The following is a 20,764-nucleotide window of genomic DNA, read 5'->3' on the forward strand; positions in this document are numbered from 1 at the left end:
GTGCTACATCTTGAAGTCAACCCGGTGATCGGACCCCCCCTGGCTTTTGAAGTGTAACAGTCAGGGGAATGAAGATGCTGCTAGTACTGGCCGATGACCTACGACGGCAGGTCGTAGCCCCTCGCTACCGTGCCGGGAGTCAGGCTCAGTGGAGTGGGTAGGGGTAGGGTACATACGGTAGGCGATGGTAGTTCATAATCGTAACTGCCAGACTTGAAATTCACACCCACCCCCTCATAATCCATCACGTGCTCAGTGCTAGCTAGGCCGGAGGGGTGGATTGAGAGCCGAGGTGCTGCGGCCAGGCAGGGGTAGTGGGAGGCCTCGGATGTTCGTGGGCATAGTAGCGTGAGAGCAGATGGGTCACTGATGACTCTCCTTGTCTCAGGTACCAGGGGTAGGGGGTAGGGTAGTGATTACCTACATTTGGGGGGACAACTGGGTGGGTGGTGTGATCAGAAGATGTTGTGATGCCAATAACAGTAGCAACGAGTCTCAGAATCCTGCCTAGAACAGGGGGGTGGGGGCAGTTGTACAGGGGGTGGCCAGATGCCGCCACAGGCTCGAAGCGGGAGTAATCATTTTTGCAAGGAGAGGGATTGGGACGGGTAAAAACACCCTTAGCTGCTGCTGAAAAAGGGGGTAGGGTATTGTCTACAGACGGACTTGAGGGAAAGATTCTTTAACGGTATGAAAAAGACAGAGGGGGTCGGGGTACTGCCATTGGTATCAGATAGATTCAGGGTCCTAGGAGCTGGCTGTAGGAGAAGTTAAAAATGGGGGGGTGGGGTTGGGGTCGATAAAATCGAAAACAAGCAAACACTCAGTTAACAGGAGGGGGTTGCGAGTTTAGAACCATTCGTACGATGGGGGTGGGTCGTATACCCCTCTTCAAACATGAGTGGCAGGCATCATAGCTAGGGTGGTGTGCAAAGTTTCTGAGTCGTAGGGTCGGCATTCAAAAAGGGGTAGGTGACAAGGGGGTGGGGTGGAGCTGGTCGGGGGATGTAAGTGTTTGAATCAAGGTAGGGCCGACGGTCGTTTGTACGAGGAGGAGTAGGAGGAACTCCTCGTACCGGTATTTTTGAAGTGCAACACTGGGGTGGGGGGGTAGTCCTGGTACTAAAGGGATGTGACACGGCTAACTGGAGGCGCGCAGGGATGCACACGAGGGGAGGAAGGAGAGGGCGAGAGTGAGAGGACGCGGCGTGTTGGGAGGGCTGTGCTTGATAATCAAACAGCATTGGTGCTAAAAAGAGATCTCAAAGAGAGGAGGGCGCCATTCGAATTGAAAGAAGGTGGAAAGGTGGGTTACTATACCGCAGAGGATAAAGATGTGCAGTACAAGCTTGCGTAGTGCCGACGGATGAAATCATCGATTTAGCTGAGGTAAGATCATGAATGTTGATAATCACTCATGAACAGCTCAAGGTGGAATTGTACTCATTTGATTTGCAGGTTTTACGCAGAGCACATTTGAATTTTTCCGTTATCGATTTCTCCAACGCGAAAGCAACATCTATTGAACACGAGTACTCTTGTCAACAAATTGTATTCGAACTTCTTGTAGGAGCAAAGTTCAAATCATCAAACCTGAATCCCTGGTTTTTCTCGCATAAGCTTTTCAGCATCGGATATTACTCCCTTGGCTATTACTTCCTTGGCAATTTCGCACTTGCAGAATAACGGAGACATGAAGCAAAAGAAAGATCAAGGCGTTCCGCTGATTCTTGATACCGATAAAAACAGTGTCTGTGTGGAATATCGCTCAGAATATGACAGAGACCATTCCTGCTCAGACTCGGTGTGTCCAGCAGATACTGAGAGCCTGGCCTCAGATGACACTGCCATGTCTTTTCATGATGATACCGCCTTTCCAAGATCAACTGAAGTTAAATCATCCAAAGTTATGAGCAACCTCTCCGAGTTGAGGGCCATAAATTCAACGAGAAATCGGCAAACTCAAAGGGGTACACAAAAATCGAGGAGTTACATGATCCACGCAAACAGGCCTACCCTGGAGCAGATCAACTTTAACAAAGAGCTCTCAAGAATGAACAGAGCTGAACAAATTTTGAATTCTGTCAGCACTGCAATTGACAACAAGTGTAATCTGAACGGGACAAATTTGTCAACTGCTCTGCATAGACTAGTGGTCAAGGGCGGTCAGAGAATGAAAAACGTGGATACAGATCCTAGACTTACCAATCTTTTGAGATCGCTGCGGAATGCATTAGAGGTAACTTGTTATAAGGAAACCGTTTCGATCGATCCTGACGCTATATCTTCTAGAACAAAGCAAAAGACTTCAATTCAAGAGAGCTTGCGAATACAGCATGGGCAATCGCAAAGCTCAAGGTTACCGATGCTCAAATTCTGCTGAAGTTGATTCAAGAGGAGTGCCTGGATCGCTGTCTGTTTGAATTCAATTGGCAAGACATTTCCAACATGGTAACATCTTTGACATGTTGAATCTGATTGTCTGACTATGAGGTACAGTTGTGGGGGTTTGCAACTTTAAAATGTCCTGCTAGAGAGTTGTTTCATCGATTTTCCGTGCAAGTATTGGACAGAGATCTCGATGATGCTTGCCCACAAGTTCTCTCAAACATCGTTTGGTCATTTGGAACATTGGGCTATTTTGATGACGAATTGGTCGACAAGATTTCATCCCATGTTCTTGTAAGAGGACTAGATGGCTTCAAGCCAATGGAAGTCTCTAGCATGATATGGGGTATGGCAGCGTTGGGGCATACAAATGAGAGATTGTTTGAAAAAGTCTCGGAACACGTTATGAGCACCGGATTAGAAGGGTTCAATGCACCCAAGATCTCAATCATCGCTTGGTCTTTTGCAAGGGCAAGGTTCCAGGCCGAAGACCTCTTCTCCCTGATAGAGGAATTTGTGGTAGAGAAGGGCATGTCATCATTCAATAGTCAAAACATTGCCTGCATTCTTTGGGCATTTGCAGTGTTCGGTCGCATGACAGATGACTTGTTGGCCTGTGCAGAAGAGCAGATTTGGAGTGTGGGGTTTTCGGGATTCAGTGATCAGAGCTTTGTGGACCTTCTGTGGGCTTTTGCGGCATCTGATTTGACTGGCACATGCACACACAGTGGCGAGGATACTGTCAAGTTGGCGGCTGCTTATCTTCGTAAACGTTCGATTCGATCCTTTTCTCCTAAACAACTCTCAACAATGGCGTGGGCATTTGCTCGACTTGGGCAATTCCACGATCAGGCCTTCTACTCTCTTGAACAGGAGATTCTGCGACGAGATATCAGTGAATTTGATACCTCGGAGATGACTTTCATTGCCAACGCATTTCGTGCGTACAGGAACTCAAGAAACATTGCAAATATGTGCAACCTGTCTGGCATCGGTATCCGTTTGTTGTCTCGATTGGACGCAGAAGAATCTTCTGCTACAACGGTCGAATGCAACACACCGGAAAGCGTTTCCGATTGTGAACTCTGGCCTGAAGAAACAGAGTGTGAAGTTTTCAAGAAGGGCGAAGTTTTCAAGGCAAAGGTGGTGGAGAAGCATCACAAGAAATGTGCAAGTGTTCGTTCAGAGCGACTTGATGCTTGCATTCCTTTCCAGGCTTGCTAGTGCCCCTTTGTAAGATACCCACGGCGTTTTTCTCTGTACATTTGTCATGATAATTGATGTCTAGAACACTTCCACTCATGCTGGGCTTCAGCTTGCAGAATATTCTTTCTCAAAAAATAAAATTTAACATGAACTAGGATTACGAGACTATGAAACCAATACGTCCGCGGCTCCCAGGTATACATTCGCGTGTGCATTTATAGTAGCTCTGCAGTGAAATCATTTGATTGTTTGTAACTCAATGATACCTGAATTCCGGGCTAGCAGGGCTCATGTCCCTTGGATAGCCTCCGCCCATGGTCACCACGAGCCTGATCTTGTGATCTGACTGCAGCTGAGCTCTAGCATCACTACAGGGATACGAATCAACCTAAAGCTGTCTTATATACAAGAGCATCCCTTGCACGGAGCTTCTCAAGTGTCACTTCTACCGCCTGTAGGATCACGATACGTTACCCCGTCTAAAGTCAGATTGGCTCGTCCCAGCTTATCACCACCAAGACAGTCAACTCCTGACTGCAGTCGCAAGTGAGATGAGGAAGGCGTATAAGCAGCGAAGGAGGTTGTCGACCTGATAGAAGATGAGATCGGGCTGCGAGCGATCCACAGCAAGGGGCAGCCAATAGTGCAGCAGGCTCATGTAGTCATCATCCTTGGGGAGCTGGTCATGGTCTGTCTCAGCAGGGTGATCGGCTGACCTTACAATGGACGGGAATCTCTACATCGAGATCGCTTTTCTGCCGTTCGCTGAAGAAGTTTCCAGCACAATGCATAGAAAACTGTCAGAGAAGATTTACATCAGCTGAACCCAAGGATTGAGTACTCTCACCGTGAATACAAACGGATTATCTTGAAATAAAACTGCATTTCCGTTCCCCTGGTAATCTTGTGAGCCTGGCTGTGAAACAGACATTCTCACCTGGTGCACATCACAATCAACGATCAGAATCTTCTTGATATGTTCATAGTCCCGTAAAGCAACATTGGCAGCAACTGGAAAAGCCTTTGGCGAACAGCGACATCACTATGAGAGATACCAGCAATGTCTGAAAATACACAAAACCCTTCACCCCTGCCATACACACATCCTTCATGAAAACTCTTGAACAAACTAAATTAACCTGTCTCTGAACGCATGGTGTGTTCCACCAGCAATGTGCCCAGCTAATTTATGTCCTGTGCTCTTTAGTAATCTCCCTTTTAGTTCAAGCTTCTTCACCTGCTGGTCCGCAAACGCTGTGCATGGCCGCTACCGTTCCACCTACCGAAGACAACGTGCGCTTCACGCCCTCAAGATAGCCCTCAGCTCACAGAAGAATTAAGTAGAAGCACCTGCGGGCTCCAAGGGAAACCAATGTTTCTATTCTCCTTGTCTTCCAAAAAGTCAGACGTCATCAAGCCTGACAGCTTGAAACCTGTAAGCATGTTGCATAGGAAACGTCTGAGGTACTCATGGCAGTGCCTGTAAGGATACTTAGCGACATTGTCAAGGCATGAGCATGAAGATGAGGCAACAAGGGCCTTACGTTGTCCGAATGTCATCTGTCCTTGCAATGGGAGAGGGTTGTAGAACTAGGATGTGGCGTGAGGATTCGTAGCGGAAAGAGGAGCTGTCACCGATGTTTGGTTTGTTCGCCTGAACACATCCGTGACTAAAACAAATGACATTCTCAGCAGTACGTGATGTATCCTCTCTCGAACTGCTCGATACTTGTGCATCGGGAACCGATGGCCTTGTCTGCAGGAGGACGCCCCATCAAACTCAGCAAATGGGAGGCCAACTCTGAATATTGAGACAGATAAATTCAAATAAGGAGGCAGGCAATCATCATTAACATCAATCTTTGCCTAGCCATCAATAAATTCAGAGAATTTATTTCACGCGAGACTGTACCAAGGCACTTTGACAGCCAACTTACGGGAGTTCGACATGGTAGATATCATTGTAGAAAAGACGAAGCTGCTTCTCTGCATTCTTCCCTCCCTCCTTTATATGTGATGAAGCGCTCTCATCTTTGATCAGTGGAGCGTGCGAAGAGAACATTCTAGTCCATGGGCCACGACCTAGGATTCTTCCACCATCCTCAAAGAAACATCTCAAGGGACGATGAGGGGATGAAGGGGGAAGCGAATGGTGAGACAAGTGAAAATAAGGCAGAGAGGAGAAAGGAGAACAAGGGAGGAAAAATAGTGTTGACGAGCAGGTCGCGGCCTCTATCGTCGCTGCCATTGTTGCTGCCATTGTCGGCACTAGCGCGAGCATTTCGTGATCCGGCCAAGGGCGGAGGAGAGGTGCCGGGCCAACCCTCACTAGTAGGAGCTGTACCCCCTGCTATACCCCCATTTTACCCTTGAATGGATACGGTGGTCAGGATGTTGAGCACACCCCTACTTTGTTAGTGGAAAAGGAGGGTAGGGGTTATTTAGGTCCTTTAAAACAGTTATACATGGAGGGGCAGTGTGAGGGGAGGGGTACTCTACCCGCAAGAGCAGTTGCACTGAGGGGTATATGACATACCCCTGGGTATATGACATACCCCCCTGGAGATTATACCCTGACATTGCCTTTGGTTGCCCCTGAATATTGCCTTTATGTACCCCTGTTGTGTATACCCCTACCCTCCAGACATTACTACCCCCTACCCCTACCCCCCGGAGGGATAATAAAACCATTCTTACCGAAGATTCTCTCTCGCCTTATTACCCTACCCCATCAATCATGACCCTCCGGTGAGATGTACCCACCAGGTAAAGTTCAACATTTTATAGTCAAAATGACCGGTGTAGATTCCACCCCCATAGTTATAGATGGAGCTGGGATCACTGGACCCTTGCATCCCCCACCATTGTCCGAACCCCTTATTTTGTACTGCAAACCACCGGTAGTGCATCTCTACTGGCCATGGAGCTCCTCAGCGCGTGTCAGCGAGGAGACGAGGAGACGTTGCGGAAGCTGTTGCAGGAGGGGAAGGATCCGTCAGAGGCCAATGGTGTAGGACAGACGGGCCTTCATGTGGCCGCCCTATGGGGAAGACCAGCCATCCTCGACATGCTCATCAAGGCCGGTGCTAACCTCAATGCTGCCAACTCCTTCAGCGGTGCCACGCCCTTGCACTGCGCCGCACAGGAGAACGAAAGAGGAGACGGCCGAGGAAGAATCGAGTGCGTCCTGAAGCTCATTGCTGCGGGCGCCGACCCAAGTATAAGGGATATGCGAGGAAGGAAGCCTGCATTCTACTCTCGCAATGCCGATGTACGTGCCGCCCTCGGGGCTCCTCCGGAGCCTGAGGAAGATGAGGAAGAAGATGAGGAGGAGGAAGACGATGAAGAATTTCTACCCGATAGCGAGAAGACCCCCGTTACTATTGTCACTGGGTTTTTGGGAGCAGGTAAGACGACTCTGATCAACTACATCTTGCACGAGCGGCATGGGAAGAAGATAGCAGTGGTTGAGAATGAGTTTGGAGCCGTAGACATCGACAGCAGTCTTGTCACTGCCAACCTCCAGGCAAAGGAAGATGTCATCTCGATGGACAATGGTTGTGTCTGTTGTACCGTGCGTGGCGACCTGGTGAAGGCATTCAAGAGTTTGGCCGAGAGGAATGAGAAGTACGATGCGGTCATCATAGAGACTACAGGCATGGCTGATCCGGCACCGGTAGCTTTCACCTTCAACACTCAGAGAGAAGTTGGTGCAAAGTTTCGAATTGATGCAATTCTCTGTCTTGTGGACGCCAAGCACATCCAACAGCACCTTGACGACGTGAGGGAAGCTGGGGTCATCAACGAAGCTGTCAATCAGATAGCTTTTGCCGACAAGATTCTTTTGAACAAGATTGACCTTGTTTCTCAAGAAGAGAAATCTACTGTTCGGAGAAGCATAAAATCTATCAATGCTACTGCACAGGTTGGCGATTTCTTGGTTTTAGAATTCGGCACCTTTGATATGCGTACAGATCATCGAGACCGAGAGATCCAGGGCAAATCTTGATCTTCTCTTGGGTATCGGCAGTTTCTCCCTCGAGAGTGTAAGATATAGACATCCAACGCGATGATTCCAATCCCGATGAAATTTATCTCATTTCAGGTTAGTCACATGCTCGACAACATGGAGGAAGAATCAGATGAAGAACACGAGCACGGTCACGAGCACGGTCACGAGCATTGTAAGATAAAGCGCAGAATGTCTGACTGTGAATGACAAAGTTTGGTCAGCGCATGAGCATGGGCATGGGCATGGAGAGTGTCATGAATGTCACGGTTGTTCCGTCTACAGTCACTCCATGTCTCAACTTTTCGTGCAGGTCATGACCATGATGGCCCAACGCCGAAGAAACCCAAACGGTCTGCACATCTTTCCGGCGTCAGCAGCGTTGGAGTTGAGGTGTGACTTGCACGCTCGTGTGTGAGGCGATGATTCCAAGGCTAGATTGACGGAGAGCTCGACGAGCAGAAGTTCAACATCTTCATGACCAAACTACTGCAAGAAAAGGCTCGTGATCTCTATCGCAGCAAAGGTGTTCTCAAGTTCCATGGCAGGTCAGCAGTTTGACCTCAGCTTTTATATTCTCACTTGAGTGCAGCGATGACAAATTTGTCTTCCACGGAGTTCATGAACAGATTGCCTTCGGGCCCGTTGAGGTGATTGACGTGGAAGGATGCGTCTCATCCATGATACAGAATAATCCAGAGGATGTCTGACAGGATGAGGCAGGACGGATGGAATGAAGGTGAGAAGAAGAAGGTCAAAGTCGTTTTCATCGGAAGAAACCTGGACAAGGAGGTACTCTTTTCTCTCTTCAGCCTCGCAAGGTGACGAGCAACGTGCAGGCCCTGCACAAGGGACTTGAAGCCTGTAAGGTCTGATAGCGAGGAGAGGAATTAGTTCGCTTCGATTTACATATTAGGATATGAACAGCAGACAGTACTTTCGCAAGATTTCAAGTTTTCTAAGCCTAGGGACTGATTCACATGCATCTTCCTCAACGCAAGAGAATTTCTCTCACTATTGGTGCATTTATCTGCAAACACATCGAGAACCTCAGCCAACGTCACTTTGTCAGTCTCTCTCACTAGCTTGCCGTCTCGTCGTAGCCCAAGCCTCACTGTTGAGCCTTCAGGTCCTAGAAGGAGGTGGGCAAGTTCCTCTGCACCCGCTGTCAGACAAGGAGAAACTGTGAAGGAGCACCGAAGTCTGTTGTCTTCACTTCCACTCCATCGATTGTCTCCAGCAGATCTCCAACCCGCACCTTTTTGTCCTGTCACCTCTGCAAGACTATCTCTTACTCACCTTGCCGCTTCGAGCTGCGGGTCCATCATCCTTCATGGAGGCAACGATTAGCAGTTGCTTGTTCACTTGTGCTCGGAATGAAATGCCAATGCCGGCCTGCAGGACCTGTCATTTCTCGTCTTCTCTGCTGATAGGCAGATACCATTTCGTTCCCGCTCCTCCTCTCAGACATGTTGGTACCTTGTGCAAACATGACTCCTCTGCGTGCAAGAACGAGTCTTAGACCGTGATTATGGAGCACAAATGTTTGAAGATGTTTGCGCTTGTTTGAATATTTGGAGTTAATGAAGACATAACAACGTGTTTGCATAGACGATGCAAACAGATGCAAGTAGATTATGAAGAGACATAGGCAGCGACGATTGGGAAGGTGCGTGAAAATGAATGAGAGAGCATGGTCTTCGGCTCTTGAACTCTCTTCTCTTGCACATCTTCAACAAGAGAGGGTGCCCCAGGTGCTGCAACTCTCTGTTGGTCTGAGACCTCAAGGGTCCAGGAGGCATCTATGAACCTCCACCGTTTCCTCCCTCTTACCTTCTCCTATCCTTCTTGCCTGGGGAGGAAGGTTCTGTTCCTTGTTCGGGCATGAAGTAGTGGAAGAGGAAGGGGCTTTCCTCCCTCCTCCTCTCCCTCCCTCCTTGTCTTTCTCCATCCCTTCCGCAGCATCCACACGCCAACGACATGTCGGGGGTCCGGCCCTGCCCACCCCTGGTTGTCACCCGATTATGAACCCCACCGTGACACCTACCTGGGACCCTCACCCAGTAGTTCACTGTACCCACCCTATCGAATATCCGCATGGATCGGACCCAACCATGCCGATGAAGTTCGGGGGTACTGGTATGACCCTACCCTACCCCGTTAGTTTAGAGCCTCGACAAACTGAAGGGGGTCCACACCCACGGCCCCTTCATGTGGGTCGTGTGGTTTTACACGCCAGGCCCGCGCTGGCGAGGAAATGGCGGGGGAGCAAATGGCGGGGGGGGGAGGCGAAGGACATTGCCAAGTGCAGGCGAAAAACAGAGAAATAGCTTAGCGGTATGGATTGAGACAGCCATGGCAGATTATCGTTTGTTCTCCTCTTGCTCGAACTGCATTAAAGGCGAGAACGCACATTTCTGCACTTTTGTTTCAGAACTAAACTTGTACCCTGCTGCACCTGCAGCTTGATCGATAAAGGAATAATACTCAACACAGAGACAGGGTCCGCGATTTGTTTCAGGACGATACACCCTCGCCCTCCATCGTCCAAGCACATGGAGGGCTAGTCTCACTGCAGCCTTGCAAAGCCTTGGTTAGCGTAGTGGGCCTCTTGGAGAAGGCGATTGATGTCCTGAACCAGGACATGCTCTGATCCGTGCGTGCCAGAGAGAATGAGCTGAGAAAGAGTCAGCGTGAAAAGGATCGACTTTCCTCAACCTTGGCTTCCCGAAGATGCTTGACCGCCTCCTGCAACATCATCACACCAGGTCCTCCTCTCTCCTTTTTTTACCTGCAAGGGATCGCCAAACCCATGGCAAAGCGTCTTGTCGGGTTCGCCGGACAGGAACATGCACAGCTTGCCGAGGAATGCCTCCTGCTCTCCTCGATGAGACCACGACACCATGTTGCTCGCAGCACCTGCAGACCGACATAGGGCGAGCACCGCGGATAAATCTTGTAGAGTCTCCGAAGGACCTTATGGATGAAAGGAAGAAAGGAGCGAACGATAAAGGGAAGGTGAAGGGCAGTAAGAGGTCAAGCAACAAGTCAGGTATGGAAGTATTGAACCTTGTATGATGTTGAGAGGGCGAACTTCCAGCTCTTCGCTTCTACTGCTTGACTTTGCATGGCTTCACGAAGGCGCAAGAGGCTGAGGTTGTTATCATGGAGAATGCTCTCTGCCTTTTGGACTGCAAGAATGAACATCTGAATCACGAGTGTGAGTAGCATCCCTAACACATGAGTCAACCTGAAGCAACTCGTTTGCTCTGTCAGCTGAAGGCTGGGTCTTTGCGGCATGCAACTTTCCTTGCAAGCTTCTCTCTCTGCAACCAAGTCAACTTCCTGGACATCATTTACACTCCTTCTCCTCTAGACCACTACTTTCTCCTCCTTACTTGTTTAGATCTATCAGCTCGTTCTCATCCTGCCACATGTGTTTTCGGATGGCCCCCACCTGGATAACCAGCTGCTCGTCTGGTGTCAGTGCCTGCTAAATATCTCCTTTGCTTATCACCTCCTGCACCTCTCGCTCGAGCTCCAAAGCGCCAACCACACCCCCGCACACGCAGCAGGCTCTTACTTCCTCCAGCTCTGTGCGTGAGCTGTTGAGAGACGAGACGTCGAGCAACCGAGGGGTGGCCGACATTTCCTCCACCTCTTTTGCTATTTCGCTGTACTGCGGCACATGCTCCCTCATCCACTGCTCAAGCTCTTTGTCCTCAGGGTCAAACATTCCATAGAGCTGCGTATATGCTTCCTCTGCTCTCGTCTGCAGTATCCCCAGTCTCTCCACCTGAACAGACCCTCAGAGCATCGCCACAGGCTATTCAGCTCCTACAGCTTCTCCCCTTGCCTTTTTTCGTCCTATGAAGAGTCGGTTCTCACTCACATTTGCAGGTTCTCTCCTGATGTTGGCAAAAGAGGAATCTGAAAATTGGCACGTAAATTCTTCTGCTCTTCCCCCTGCTTCCCACTCCTTAGCCACTCATCCACCTACACCCCTAAATGTCTTCCTCTACCTGCCTCTCTACCCGCTTCTACTTTCCTGCCTTACTTCTGAGTTCTCCTCCTCGTCTCTGCAAATCTCCACTGTCGAAAGCTTACCAACGTCTTGAGACAGAACCTGTAGCTGTTCCTCTCCCGGTCGTTCGACCTCTTTCGTAATTTCCCTTTCCTGGAGGTCTGTCCCGTCGATCGCCAAGTTGGAGAGAGGAAAGTTGTCCTCAACGTTGGCATTCTCCTCGATCTCAAATTCTCGTTCCCATACTTCATCTGAGAGAGGCCTGACATCCACGATGAGCTTCGCAATAGTCTCTTCTCTCGGAGACACGACTTTGCTTCTTCCTCTCCCTCCCTGCCTCCCTGCCTCCCTGCCTCCCTGCCTCCCTTCCTTGTCTTCACCGGATTGTGAGCCTCCTGCAAATTAACTCTGCCTCCTCTTCATCCCATGGCAGTAGCCATCCAAAGCATCCTGTCCTGTTGCATCTGAAGATTGTCTGTTAGATTTCTTCGATTCCTTCCTTTCCGGGGTATTGATACCGAAGAGCTGATTTGACTTCATCCAGAAGTGCGTCACGAGGGAGACAATCACGCGAAAGAGAGGCAGTCTCGTTGGAGCACAAGCTGCACGAGCAATTGATGAGGTACCTGCCATGCATAAGGGGCTCCACCTCCAACAAACTACATCTACAACTTCAACCACCTCTTGTGCAAAGTTTTTCGTCGCAACCAATGCGGCTCAGCGCTATCGACGTAGCTTATGGTGATCTCCTGCAGGCCAGACCTTAGTCGCCAGTCAACCCTTGCCATCTGTACCTGGCCCATTTCGATCTCTTCTGTCGCTCGAAGCTGCAATGAGGGACCGCAGAAGGTGACAAGGCAGTTGGGAGCGCAGTCGTGATTGCACAAGGAGGCGAGGGGATACAGTCCTGTTCCGATTGGCCTGCCACCACCTCCCGTTGAGAAGCAGCACACAAGACTAGATGTAACACCGCTCCTCTTCATCGCAGATCGTGAAGCCATAGTTGTAGAGTCGGCATATAGTCATCAGAATCTCTCGAGGGTTTTCGATACCATTAGTAGCATTGAAGGTTTGATCGAGAAGCCTGGCGGCCTCGAGATTCCACTCTTTGGGGCAGAACATGTTGTTGACGTCGCCATCGGCCATGAAGTCTCTCACGACGTACGTGATCTGTGGGGCATGAGAGCTGCAAAACATCAGAGAGGTGTGCTTCAAGTGACCTGTGCGAAGGAGGCGAGGAGATCAGTGCTCCATGTGTCATAGTTAGTGTCTAACTCCAGAATGTCTTCCCACGTGGCGGTTGAGGAGTTGAATCGATGCTTCTTTGCGTCAAACATCCTGGCGACCGTCAGAAGAAATGAGGATGGCATGTAACCATGATCGATACACTCCTTGATCCTCCTGCATTCTAATCTGTGCTTGCTCCAAGCCTTTTTTTGATCTTCTGCCGAGGCATACCTGCTGTGCTTCAGTCGACGCATGGAGAGGAAACATCATATTGAGACTCGTTCTTACCTTGCAAACCTGCAACCTGCACATCGCTTGAGTCTGACTCGAGATTGCGAAGCAAGCGAATGGTGGCAGAAGTTCTCGTGGGAGCCGAATCTTGAGGACAGGGCATACGCGAAGGGGTCCTCGAGCAGGACCTGGCTTCCCTGTGGGAATCGCCTCTGAGCGACTAATCCTCTCCCTTTCCCCGGTATGTCAGCTATGGATAGATCACTCCGACTGAGAGCATCATACAGTCGTCCGCTAAAGCTTTGCGTCTGGTCAGGGAGGAAAAGCAACAACCAGGGGATGACAAGGCTGAAGCAGCATCGCCGAGGCATGCATTGACTCCCGTTTGCCTTGCGAGCTGGTTGAAAGCTAGCAGTCGATACGATTGTTGGTCAAGCTGTTCACTGCTCTGTTCCTGCTAACAACCTTCACCTCCCATACTCCTCGCCTCCATCTCGCTCCTCAATCTGACTGCTCCGCCAGTCCGATGCACCCCATCATGCGCCCGATGCTCTGCCCGCACTGCTCTGCCCGATGCTGGCCTAGGGATATGAGGGCGATGATCTGAACTGTGAGAGTCGAACGTTGCTGCCATAACTGACATTAGGGCCAACGGCTGTCGGGCACAGAGAAGAAAGGGAAGCAATGCAAGCTAGGCTAGCTCATGGCGATAAGGAGAGAAGTAATGCAAGCTAGGCTAGCTCATGGCGATAAGGAGAGAAGTAATGCAAGCTAGGCTAGCTCATGGCGATAAGGAGAGAAGCAATGCAAGCTAGGCTAGCTCATGGCGATAAGGAGAGAAGCAATGCAAGCTAGGCTAGCTCATGGCGATAAGGAGAGAAGTAATGCAAGCTAGGCTAGCTCATGGCGATAAGGAGAGAAGTAATGCAAGCTAGGCTAGCTCATGGCGATAAGGAGCGAAGTAATGCAAGCTAGGCTAGCTCATGGCGATAAGGAGAGAAGCAATGCAAGCTAGGCTAGCTCATGGCGATAAGGAGAGAAGCAATGCAAGCTAGGCTAGCTCATGGCGATAAGGAGAGAAGTAATGCAAGCTAGGCTAGCTCATGGCGATAAGGAGAGAAGTAATGCAAGCTAGGCTAGCTCATGGCGATAAGGAGAGAAGTAATGCAAGCTAGGCTAGCTCATGGCGATAAGGAGAGAAGTAATGCAAGCTAGGCTAGCTCATGGCGATAAGGAGAGAAGTAATGCAAGCTAGGCTAGCTCATGGACAAGAAATTGAGTCTATGAGAATGATGAGGAGAGGAGACGAATGTAGGAAAGATGAGAAAGGAAGCAAGCGAGGAGGGAAGACGAGAAATATGATGGGGGGCGGTGGGGGGGGGGGGGGGAGAAGAGATAGACTTTGAAACGATCAAGATGACATCTCATGAACGAGGCTAAGGCGAAAAGTAGAGTGAAGTAGAAGAGAAATAGATCTTCGAGAGGAATTTTAATCACGTCAAATGATGAATATGAATTATAAGAACATCTTGTGAGAACACCGTAAAAGTGGGCAAGTGGGGGTGCACGTGAGCAAGCAGCATGTAGGGAGTCTAAAACAAGTGAAAAGACATCTCAAGGAATTAACCTCTTGGCGCTGTTGAATGCAAACAGCTTCGAGTAGACAAGTGGTAGCAGCAGAGAGAAGCGGCTGGTAGTTGAGGCCCCTGAGTGCCTCCTCTCTTTCCTTCCTCAAACCCTCACGTCCTCTGCCTGCAGGAGCTCTGCCGCATGCGTTTCTGACGGGGAGGCCTCGTCATGGCAGAGCAACCGCAAGGTACCTCATCCATCACCAACCTGGAGCTTCAACATCATGGACAAGGCGAGAAGCGAGCTCAAGCTCAGAGCATGGCGGCAACGCCTGAAAGCCTATCGCATGCGACCAAGCATGACGTGAGTGGAGAGAGGGGAGGGGCAAGAAGCTTGATGAAAGGCTCCCTCTCCGTGGAGTCACTTTCGTCGGTCGCCATCAGACCGAAAACGAGTTTCGAGTCTTGCAGTCACCTCAGGGATACTCGTAGCACTGACTTCAGCTCCCTCGGCCATGCTCGCTCCCGACCGAGAACCTCAAGCCCTCAAGTGAGTGTCGCCTCTCCCTCCTCGTCCTGATCCCTTCGCAGAAGTACCTCGTGTTCGGAACCCGCGGAGGAAAGATCAGCACAGCCAACGTGAAGACGGAGATTGACTGGGCGGTGCATCGATCGAGGTCGCTTCCGGGTCCTGGAGCCTACTTCGAGGAGGTCGGGAGCAGTCTCAACCTTAGCGGCGGGAGATTCAACATGAGCAGACCCAAGTCAGACATCGACTGGCAGGTCTACAGCGCCTCCAAGATTCCCGGGCCCGGCGACTACAACACCATCGAGCCCGTCAAGGTGTCGGGAGGGAGGTTCAGCACCGCCCGGCCCAAGTCAGCGGTGGAGACTCTGATTCGAATGTCGTCTCAGATCCCCGGGCCCGGACACTACAACGTGCCGAGCAGCTCAGGGATAGAGGGCGGAAGGATGAGCAACGCGAACCCGAAGACGGAGATCGAGTGGACCATCCTGAGGGCCAAGGACATTCCCGGGCCCGGGCAGTACAACGTGAGGAGAGACCTCAAGACTTCTGGTGGAAAGTTCAACATGAGCAGACCCAAGTCTGAGATCGACTGGGTCATGTACACGGCAGCTCAGAGACCTGGTCCCCAGCAGTATCAGTCCTATCACACTCCCAAGATTGGAGGCGGGAAGTTCAGCACAGCACGTCCCAAGACTGAGCTGGACTGGATCATCTACAAGAGCAAAGAAGAGCCTGGGCCAGGTGGCTGCGCTCGCTGTTGTGAGGAGGAGGTGACCGGATGCGCAGGCGACTACAACGTCAACCTCCTTGACATTGCCCGCATGACTGGCAGCTCGAGACAAGCTCCGGAACCTGAGGCGCGATCTAAGACTCGCAAGGTCTTGGCTGCTGGGCCCGTCAAACCTCCTGACCTCAGGCTGACAGTCATCGGGAGAGTCGCAGAAGCAGCTGGAGCGATCCAACGCAGTCCTCTCCTCCTCACTCCCTCTCACTGTCTGATCCACTCGTCCTCACTCCCTCTCACTGTCTGATCCTACCTGACAGGAGGTAAAGCGTTCTTCCCGCCATGCAAGACCTTTGCGCCCACAGGATGATCCAGGTGTGCCTGATGACCCGCGCAAGCTGCTGGAGAAGGTGGAGACGAGGGCAGAAAACCGCAACCTGCATGGAGAGAAGCAGGCTCTACAGGTAGAGGTAGGAGAGCAGCCACATCCCGCGACGAGGCATCTTGAGGCAAGACGAGCCAGCGAAGAGCAGCAGGGGGGGGATGAGAGGATGGCGGAAAGATCGCATGTCAAGAGGGCACAAACCCACGCGTCTCCTCACCGCCTGTTTCATCTTCATCCTTATGCTGCGAGAGTAGACGAACGCACCCACAAGAAGACCAAGACGGTGAAAACAAAAGACGAGCTGAGGTCAGAGGCTTTGAGAAGGTATCAGATCAAGCTCAGAAACGACGCAAAGCAACTTCTTGATGTTGCGATGCAAAATGAAGATGTGAGAAAGGCTCTCGCGCATGTGACAGGGTTCGAGAAGATCTCCCAGGTGCTGATTGACTGCTGCTGCTCGTCTGAAATTGTTTGACGCAGTATGTTGAAAAATATGCGGCAGAAAGGCAAAGAGAGTCAAGAGATCTGAAATCAAACTTGACGGACCTCGATGGAAGTCAAAGATTCTAATGAACCTTGTGAGAAGTTAATCAATCAATAAAACTCAACGGGAGGAGCAGAATTGTTTTATCAGTCTTGTCGATGGCGATATCCTAAACCTTGGCATTCAATGATGACGCTAGTCCCCTCCTCCCTCACTTCAAACTTCACCCCCGTCATCTCCTCTAGGAATGCCTGTTCAAAGCTTGTCATCACTACCAGTATGAATGTTTCCTCGTTTCCTCGTCCCACCATCGCTGTCTTGGTATGGAGAGAGAGGGGCCCAGTTCTCAAGGAGCTTCTGCCGTCTCCGAGGGCCATGAAGATCATGAGCTGACGCACGAGTCATGCACAAGAGGACGCGAAGCTGTTTGCCTGGTCCTGCATGTGCTCATCGACGCATCCTCCGTGCGAAAGAGACTCTCGCAAGCTCTCGACCGCCTGCCCTGCCAGCTGATGAGGGTTGACCTGCCGTCAGTCAGTGTGGTTCCCTCTTATCCTTCTCATTCACCCGCTTCTCGCTCAAAGCACTCGCTCCCAGGACGCATCCTCCCTCTGTCTTTGCCCAAATGACCACTGCTGCGGATGAAACAGATGCCGCGATGACCTCCTGACTTAGCTGAAGGGAGAGATTGCCCAGAGCTGCTCGAGGAGTGAACCAGGGAGTGAACGAGACGCGAACATATGGCAGCTCACCGGGTTCTTCTCTCAGCGTCTGCAGAAGAGACGACTGAAGCTCCTTGAGCGTTTGTTCACTCCCCAGCACTATCCCTTGCAGCTCAACAACATCTCCTCTGCTCCGCCAGCTCCATCATCTTCTTCATACCCAGCACATACACGTGGCCTCACCTCTCCAGCATCCGAAAGGCAGCAAGACGCTCCTTCGGACTGACAGTGAGGGTGATTTCACCTCCTCCTCGAGGAAAGAAGCCTCGCCGCTTGAGAGACACGGAGGCTTCCATGCCTGTGAGCCGCCGCATGAGGGGGAGAGCAACGTGTATAGTGTAGTCGATTGGAGGGGAGAAGGCAACGTTCGTTCCGCCTCGCAAAACCACGTGGATGGCCCTTTCATCGTCACGCACCACACAGCACGGAAGGACACTTTGCAGGAGGAGCGTACAGCTTCCAGCGGTGACAGCATCTGATGTGGATCATGCAGAGCAACAACGATGGAGCTTGCAACCTGCCATGAAACTTGTACCGCTCGAAATCTTTCGAGGCTCCAGGAGGATAGAGTCACTTCCGATTTTACAGTCCTGCAGCACCCCCGAGCAAAGAGCCGCCACGAGCTTCAACCCTGCCGCATGCTGTGCCGCCAACCCGGGTTTGGACCGACCAGCACGAATCTTGTTGATTCTGATAGAAATCCCCAGCAAAGCAGATATTGCACTCGCAACTCGAACAACCTGAAGGAAAAGAACAACTTATTATTTTCCGTTGCTGTCTCCTCAAACGCAGCTCCTCTCTGCAGTACAATATACACTGCTCCTCGTATCCAACATCTCATCCGTCCACTCTGTCCTTCCCTTCTTCGCTCTCCATGACGCCTCTTACCTGCCCTCCTCCCTCCATCTTGGATCCGTCGATCAGCATGGTAGGTCGCATTTTGTTTCTGTCAATGACAGAATGCAGGTCCCCCTCAGAACGATAGCTACCTTGTTTATGCGGCAGTGTTTACGGCCAGTGTGTGTATATGGGCGAGCCTGCCTACGTGGTACGGTACGAGTCTTCAGCAGACCCGGAGTCAGCACTGCCTGAGCAGGTTCATCATCAGGAACGAATGAGTTTTACTCGCATAACGAAGTGCCGACCAAATGCTACAAGAGGAAGTCGTTATCCAGCGCGGCCACGGTTCGGTGGCAACGCCGCCCGGCCGGGGCCGGGGCAAGCCAAGTTTGCGAACCTTTTCCGACGCTGCAACATGGAGGGCGTCCAGATTGACCTGTCCGCCGGGCGGCCATCAAGCCCTCGTACTGCTCAGACCCAGGATCGCAGATCCCAGGGATGTGGATCCGACAGTGTCGGCCTTGGTCTTGTCACCGTGTCACGGTCACCGGGTAGCCTAGCCTAGTCACTGAGTGTCTAGTGAAGTTTTACCGTTCGCATATGGGGAAAAAGTGCTCCAAGCAAAACAAAGCAGGAACAAGCTGAACCGGCAGGCACACAGCGCACAGCGAGAAGCTGCACAAACACACACAAAACACAAGCCCGAAAAGAACCAGCACTGCTGGCACCCAGACGCGGCACCGCCAGCCCAAGCGCGAAGCCGCGCAGACAAGCAGCCTAAGATAGCCATAGGATTTACTGGCAGAAGGTAAAAAGTGCCTCAAGCAAAACAAAGCAGGAACAGCAGCCTAAGGGTCAAGCAATCAAGCAACAAGCAGCAGGAGCATGCAGGAGGAATAAAATCCCTTAGACGCGATACCCGGAGGCAGCCGACTGACCACTCCATTGTCAGTCGAGACGTCCGCTGCCGCCACAAAGCGGCGGACGGAGAAAGGGCAGCCGCCGACAAGGAGCCGGCGCTGCCCGGGGGTCCGCCTGGGGCAGCGGACGGAGGGAGGCTGGACACAGGAACACGGTACCGCTCGAGGTAGTCCTCCTCGCTAGCCTCCGAGTCAGCGGTAGCCGAGTCAGCAGTAGCCGCCAGTAAATCCTATGTGCCGCCCGTGACGGCGGCGACGCCGCGGCAATGCCCAAGGACCGGCGTGACCCGACCGATGCCGGGGAGGAAGCAGGCGAGCTCGGACCAGCAGCAAGCACCCCAGTGGTGTCGAGCTCTCCGGAGGCACCCGACGTCACAGTGAGGGACGGAGACGCTTCGCCAGCTCCGCGCCGATGGGTACCGTCCGTCGAGGTGGCAAGAGGGATGAACGCTCGAGGAGGAGTAGTCATGGTCCATATCGCAGAGCTTTTTCCCTCTGTTCGAGTCTTGGCCTATGCTGACAACGTCGTGCTTGTCGGTCCACTCGAGGATGCCGTTGCAGCTACGTCCGCTATGAAGAAGTACATGTTAGCTGATCTGAAGCTAGAGATTCAACCTCGCGAGTCGAAAGTTTACATCCCCTCCTGGCATCAACACCCTGATCTCTTTACACTTGGCGGCCTGCCTATCGGCACGGATGGATTTCATGCTAGTCAGCTCCGAGCGAAGGTTTCTACCCTCAACGAAGAGCTCTCGAAGCTCGGGCTCGTCCAGCATGGCTTCATGTTCAAGACGCTGGTGAGGGCGAGCCATCTCCAGAAGCTGCGCTTCTTCCTCCAGGGGTCTTCTCCGTTTCTCCCGCGGGTCCAATCACAGATTCGTCGCTTTGACCTCTCTGTCCACCTGGCGCTTGAGAAATACCACCGCTGGCCTTCCTCGCAGTACCTCGCCGCGCATCCCGACCTGCTAGAGTTTGCGAGGTTCAAGCGGGAGCTTCCGCATAGTTGAGGGTCTACACCCCGCTGTTTACTATACGGCTATCGCTCGCTTCCTCGCTTGGTACTCTGACCAGCCGATGTCCCGGACCTTGCCCTCTCCTCATAGCCTGGACGTTCACTGCTCGAGATCTCTCCGTGCCCAGAAGCATCCTCTGGCGACCTTCTTCGTTGAGGCGCACGACTTCGTTCATAATGCTGGAGCGATCCTCTACCGTCGTGTCAAGGCTCCTGCACCGGCTGCAGATGGCGCGGCGATCCCACCTGCCCCGGCTGCTGTGCCTGATGACGCAGGACGCCCCCCGGCATCTGTGGTACACATCCCTGGTTTGCGCGCTCTCGTCGACTCGTCTCATGAGCACTTCATTCCTCCCCCTGCGCAGCGAAATGTGACCCCTCTTGTCATGCGCGTCTTCCCTCGCCATGTGCATGCTCGCGCTGCGCTGACCGATCAGCAGCGTGATATCCTCACCTTGCACAGCCGCAGGACACACTCGCTCAAGTCGCAGGATT

The 20,764-nt window shown here is 51.8% G+C and overlaps 7 protein-coding genes across 7 annotated transcripts; 3 read left to right on the forward strand and 4 right to left on the reverse strand.

Annotated features, from left to right (window-relative positions):
- Positions 1-2,448: 2,448 nt before the first annotated feature.
- GUITHDRAFT_136245 (hypothetical protein) lies at positions 2,449-3,612 on the forward strand (the record flags this gene model as incomplete). The annotated part of the gene is made up of 2 exons (XM_005835986.1): positions 2,449-2,451; positions 2,500-3,612. The coding sequence occupies 2 exons, from the start codon at positions 2,449-2,451 to the stop codon at positions 3,610-3,612; spliced, it is 1,116 nt and encodes a 371-aa protein (XP_005836043.1).
- Positions 3,613-3,850: 238 nt separating this feature from the next.
- sHstD (histone deacetylase HstD) lies at positions 3,851-5,889 on the reverse strand (the record flags this gene model as incomplete). Its single annotated transcript, XM_005836150.1, has 15 exons — positions 5,532-5,889; positions 5,293-5,350; positions 5,230-5,248; positions 5,139-5,184; positions 5,028-5,074; positions 4,945-4,985; positions 4,848-4,901; positions 4,734-4,795; positions 4,650-4,684; positions 4,532-4,605; positions 4,442-4,489; positions 4,311-4,391; positions 4,184-4,264; positions 4,044-4,128; positions 3,851-3,951 (listed from the first exon to the last, which is right to left on the reverse strand). The coding sequence occupies exons 1-15, from the start codon at positions 5,873-5,875 to the stop codon at positions 3,851-3,853; spliced, it is 1,176 nt and encodes a 391-aa protein (XP_005836207.1). The 5' UTR covers positions 5,876-5,889.
- A 618-nt stretch (positions 5,890-6,507) lies between these two features.
- Positions 6,508-8,538, forward strand: GUITHDRAFT_85866 (hypothetical protein). The gene is made up of 7 exons (XM_005835987.1): positions 6,508-7,519; positions 7,569-7,638; positions 7,917-7,996; positions 8,042-8,151; positions 8,196-8,253; positions 8,327-8,395; positions 8,443-8,538. The coding sequence occupies exons 1-7, from the start codon at positions 6,515-6,517 to the stop codon at positions 8,476-8,478; spliced, it is 1,428 nt and encodes a 475-aa protein (XP_005836044.1). The 5' UTR covers positions 6,508-6,514; the 3' UTR covers positions 8,479-8,538.
- GUITHDRAFT_151603 (hypothetical protein) lies at positions 8,496-9,472 on the reverse strand. The gene is made up of 6 exons (XM_005835988.1): positions 9,437-9,472; positions 9,045-9,102; positions 8,903-8,998; positions 8,801-8,861; positions 8,686-8,759; positions 8,496-8,633 (listed from the first exon to the last, which is right to left on the reverse strand). The coding sequence occupies exons 2-6, from the start codon at positions 9,072-9,074 to the stop codon at positions 8,595-8,597; spliced, it is 300 nt and encodes a 99-aa protein (XP_005836045.1). The 5' UTR covers positions 9,075-9,102; positions 9,437-9,472; the 3' UTR covers positions 8,496-8,594.
- A 700-nt stretch (positions 9,473-10,172) lies between these two features.
- Positions 10,173-13,456, reverse strand: GUITHDRAFT_136248 (hypothetical protein; the record flags this gene model as incomplete). Its single annotated transcript, XM_005835989.1, has 15 exons — positions 10,173-10,280; positions 10,322-10,351; positions 10,395-10,478; positions 10,523-10,579; positions 10,673-10,810; positions 10,854-10,929; positions 11,002-11,072; positions 11,121-11,399; positions 11,496-11,533; positions 11,711-11,889; positions 12,146-12,253; positions 12,309-12,548; positions 12,598-12,797; positions 12,848-13,085; positions 13,143-13,456. The coding sequence occupies 15 exons, from the start codon at positions 13,454-13,456 to the stop codon at positions 10,173-10,175; spliced, it is 2,160 nt and encodes a 719-aa protein (XP_005836046.1).
- Positions 13,457-14,882: 1,426 nt separating this feature from the next.
- GUITHDRAFT_162234 (hypothetical protein) lies at positions 14,883-16,909 on the forward strand (the record flags this gene model as incomplete). Its single annotated transcript, XM_005835990.1, has 6 exons — positions 14,883-15,203; positions 15,245-15,923; positions 15,969-16,060; positions 16,107-16,175; positions 16,227-16,727; positions 16,772-16,909. 6 exons carry the CDS (start codon positions 14,883-14,885, stop codon positions 16,859-16,861), a joined length of 1,752 nt encoding a protein of 583 aa, XP_005836047.1. The 3' UTR covers positions 16,862-16,909.
- Positions 16,910-17,176: 267 nt separating this feature from the next.
- Positions 17,177-18,424, reverse strand: GUITHDRAFT_162235 (hypothetical protein; the record flags this gene model as incomplete). The annotated part of the gene is made up of 6 exons (XM_005835991.1): positions 17,177-17,299; positions 17,343-17,473; positions 17,528-17,625; positions 17,681-17,972; positions 18,015-18,237; positions 18,386-18,424. The coding sequence occupies 6 exons, from the start codon at positions 18,422-18,424 to the stop codon at positions 17,177-17,179; spliced, it is 906 nt and encodes a 301-aa protein (XP_005836048.1).
- Positions 18,425-20,764: the final 2,340 nt, after the last annotated feature.

This window comes from Guillardia theta (genome assembly GCF_000315625.1).
Source record: "Guillardia theta CCMP2712 unplaced genomic scaffold GUITHscaffold_19, whole genome shotgun sequence".
Taxonomy (NCBI): Eukaryota; class Cryptophyceae; order Pyrenomonadales; family Geminigeraceae; genus Guillardia; species Guillardia theta.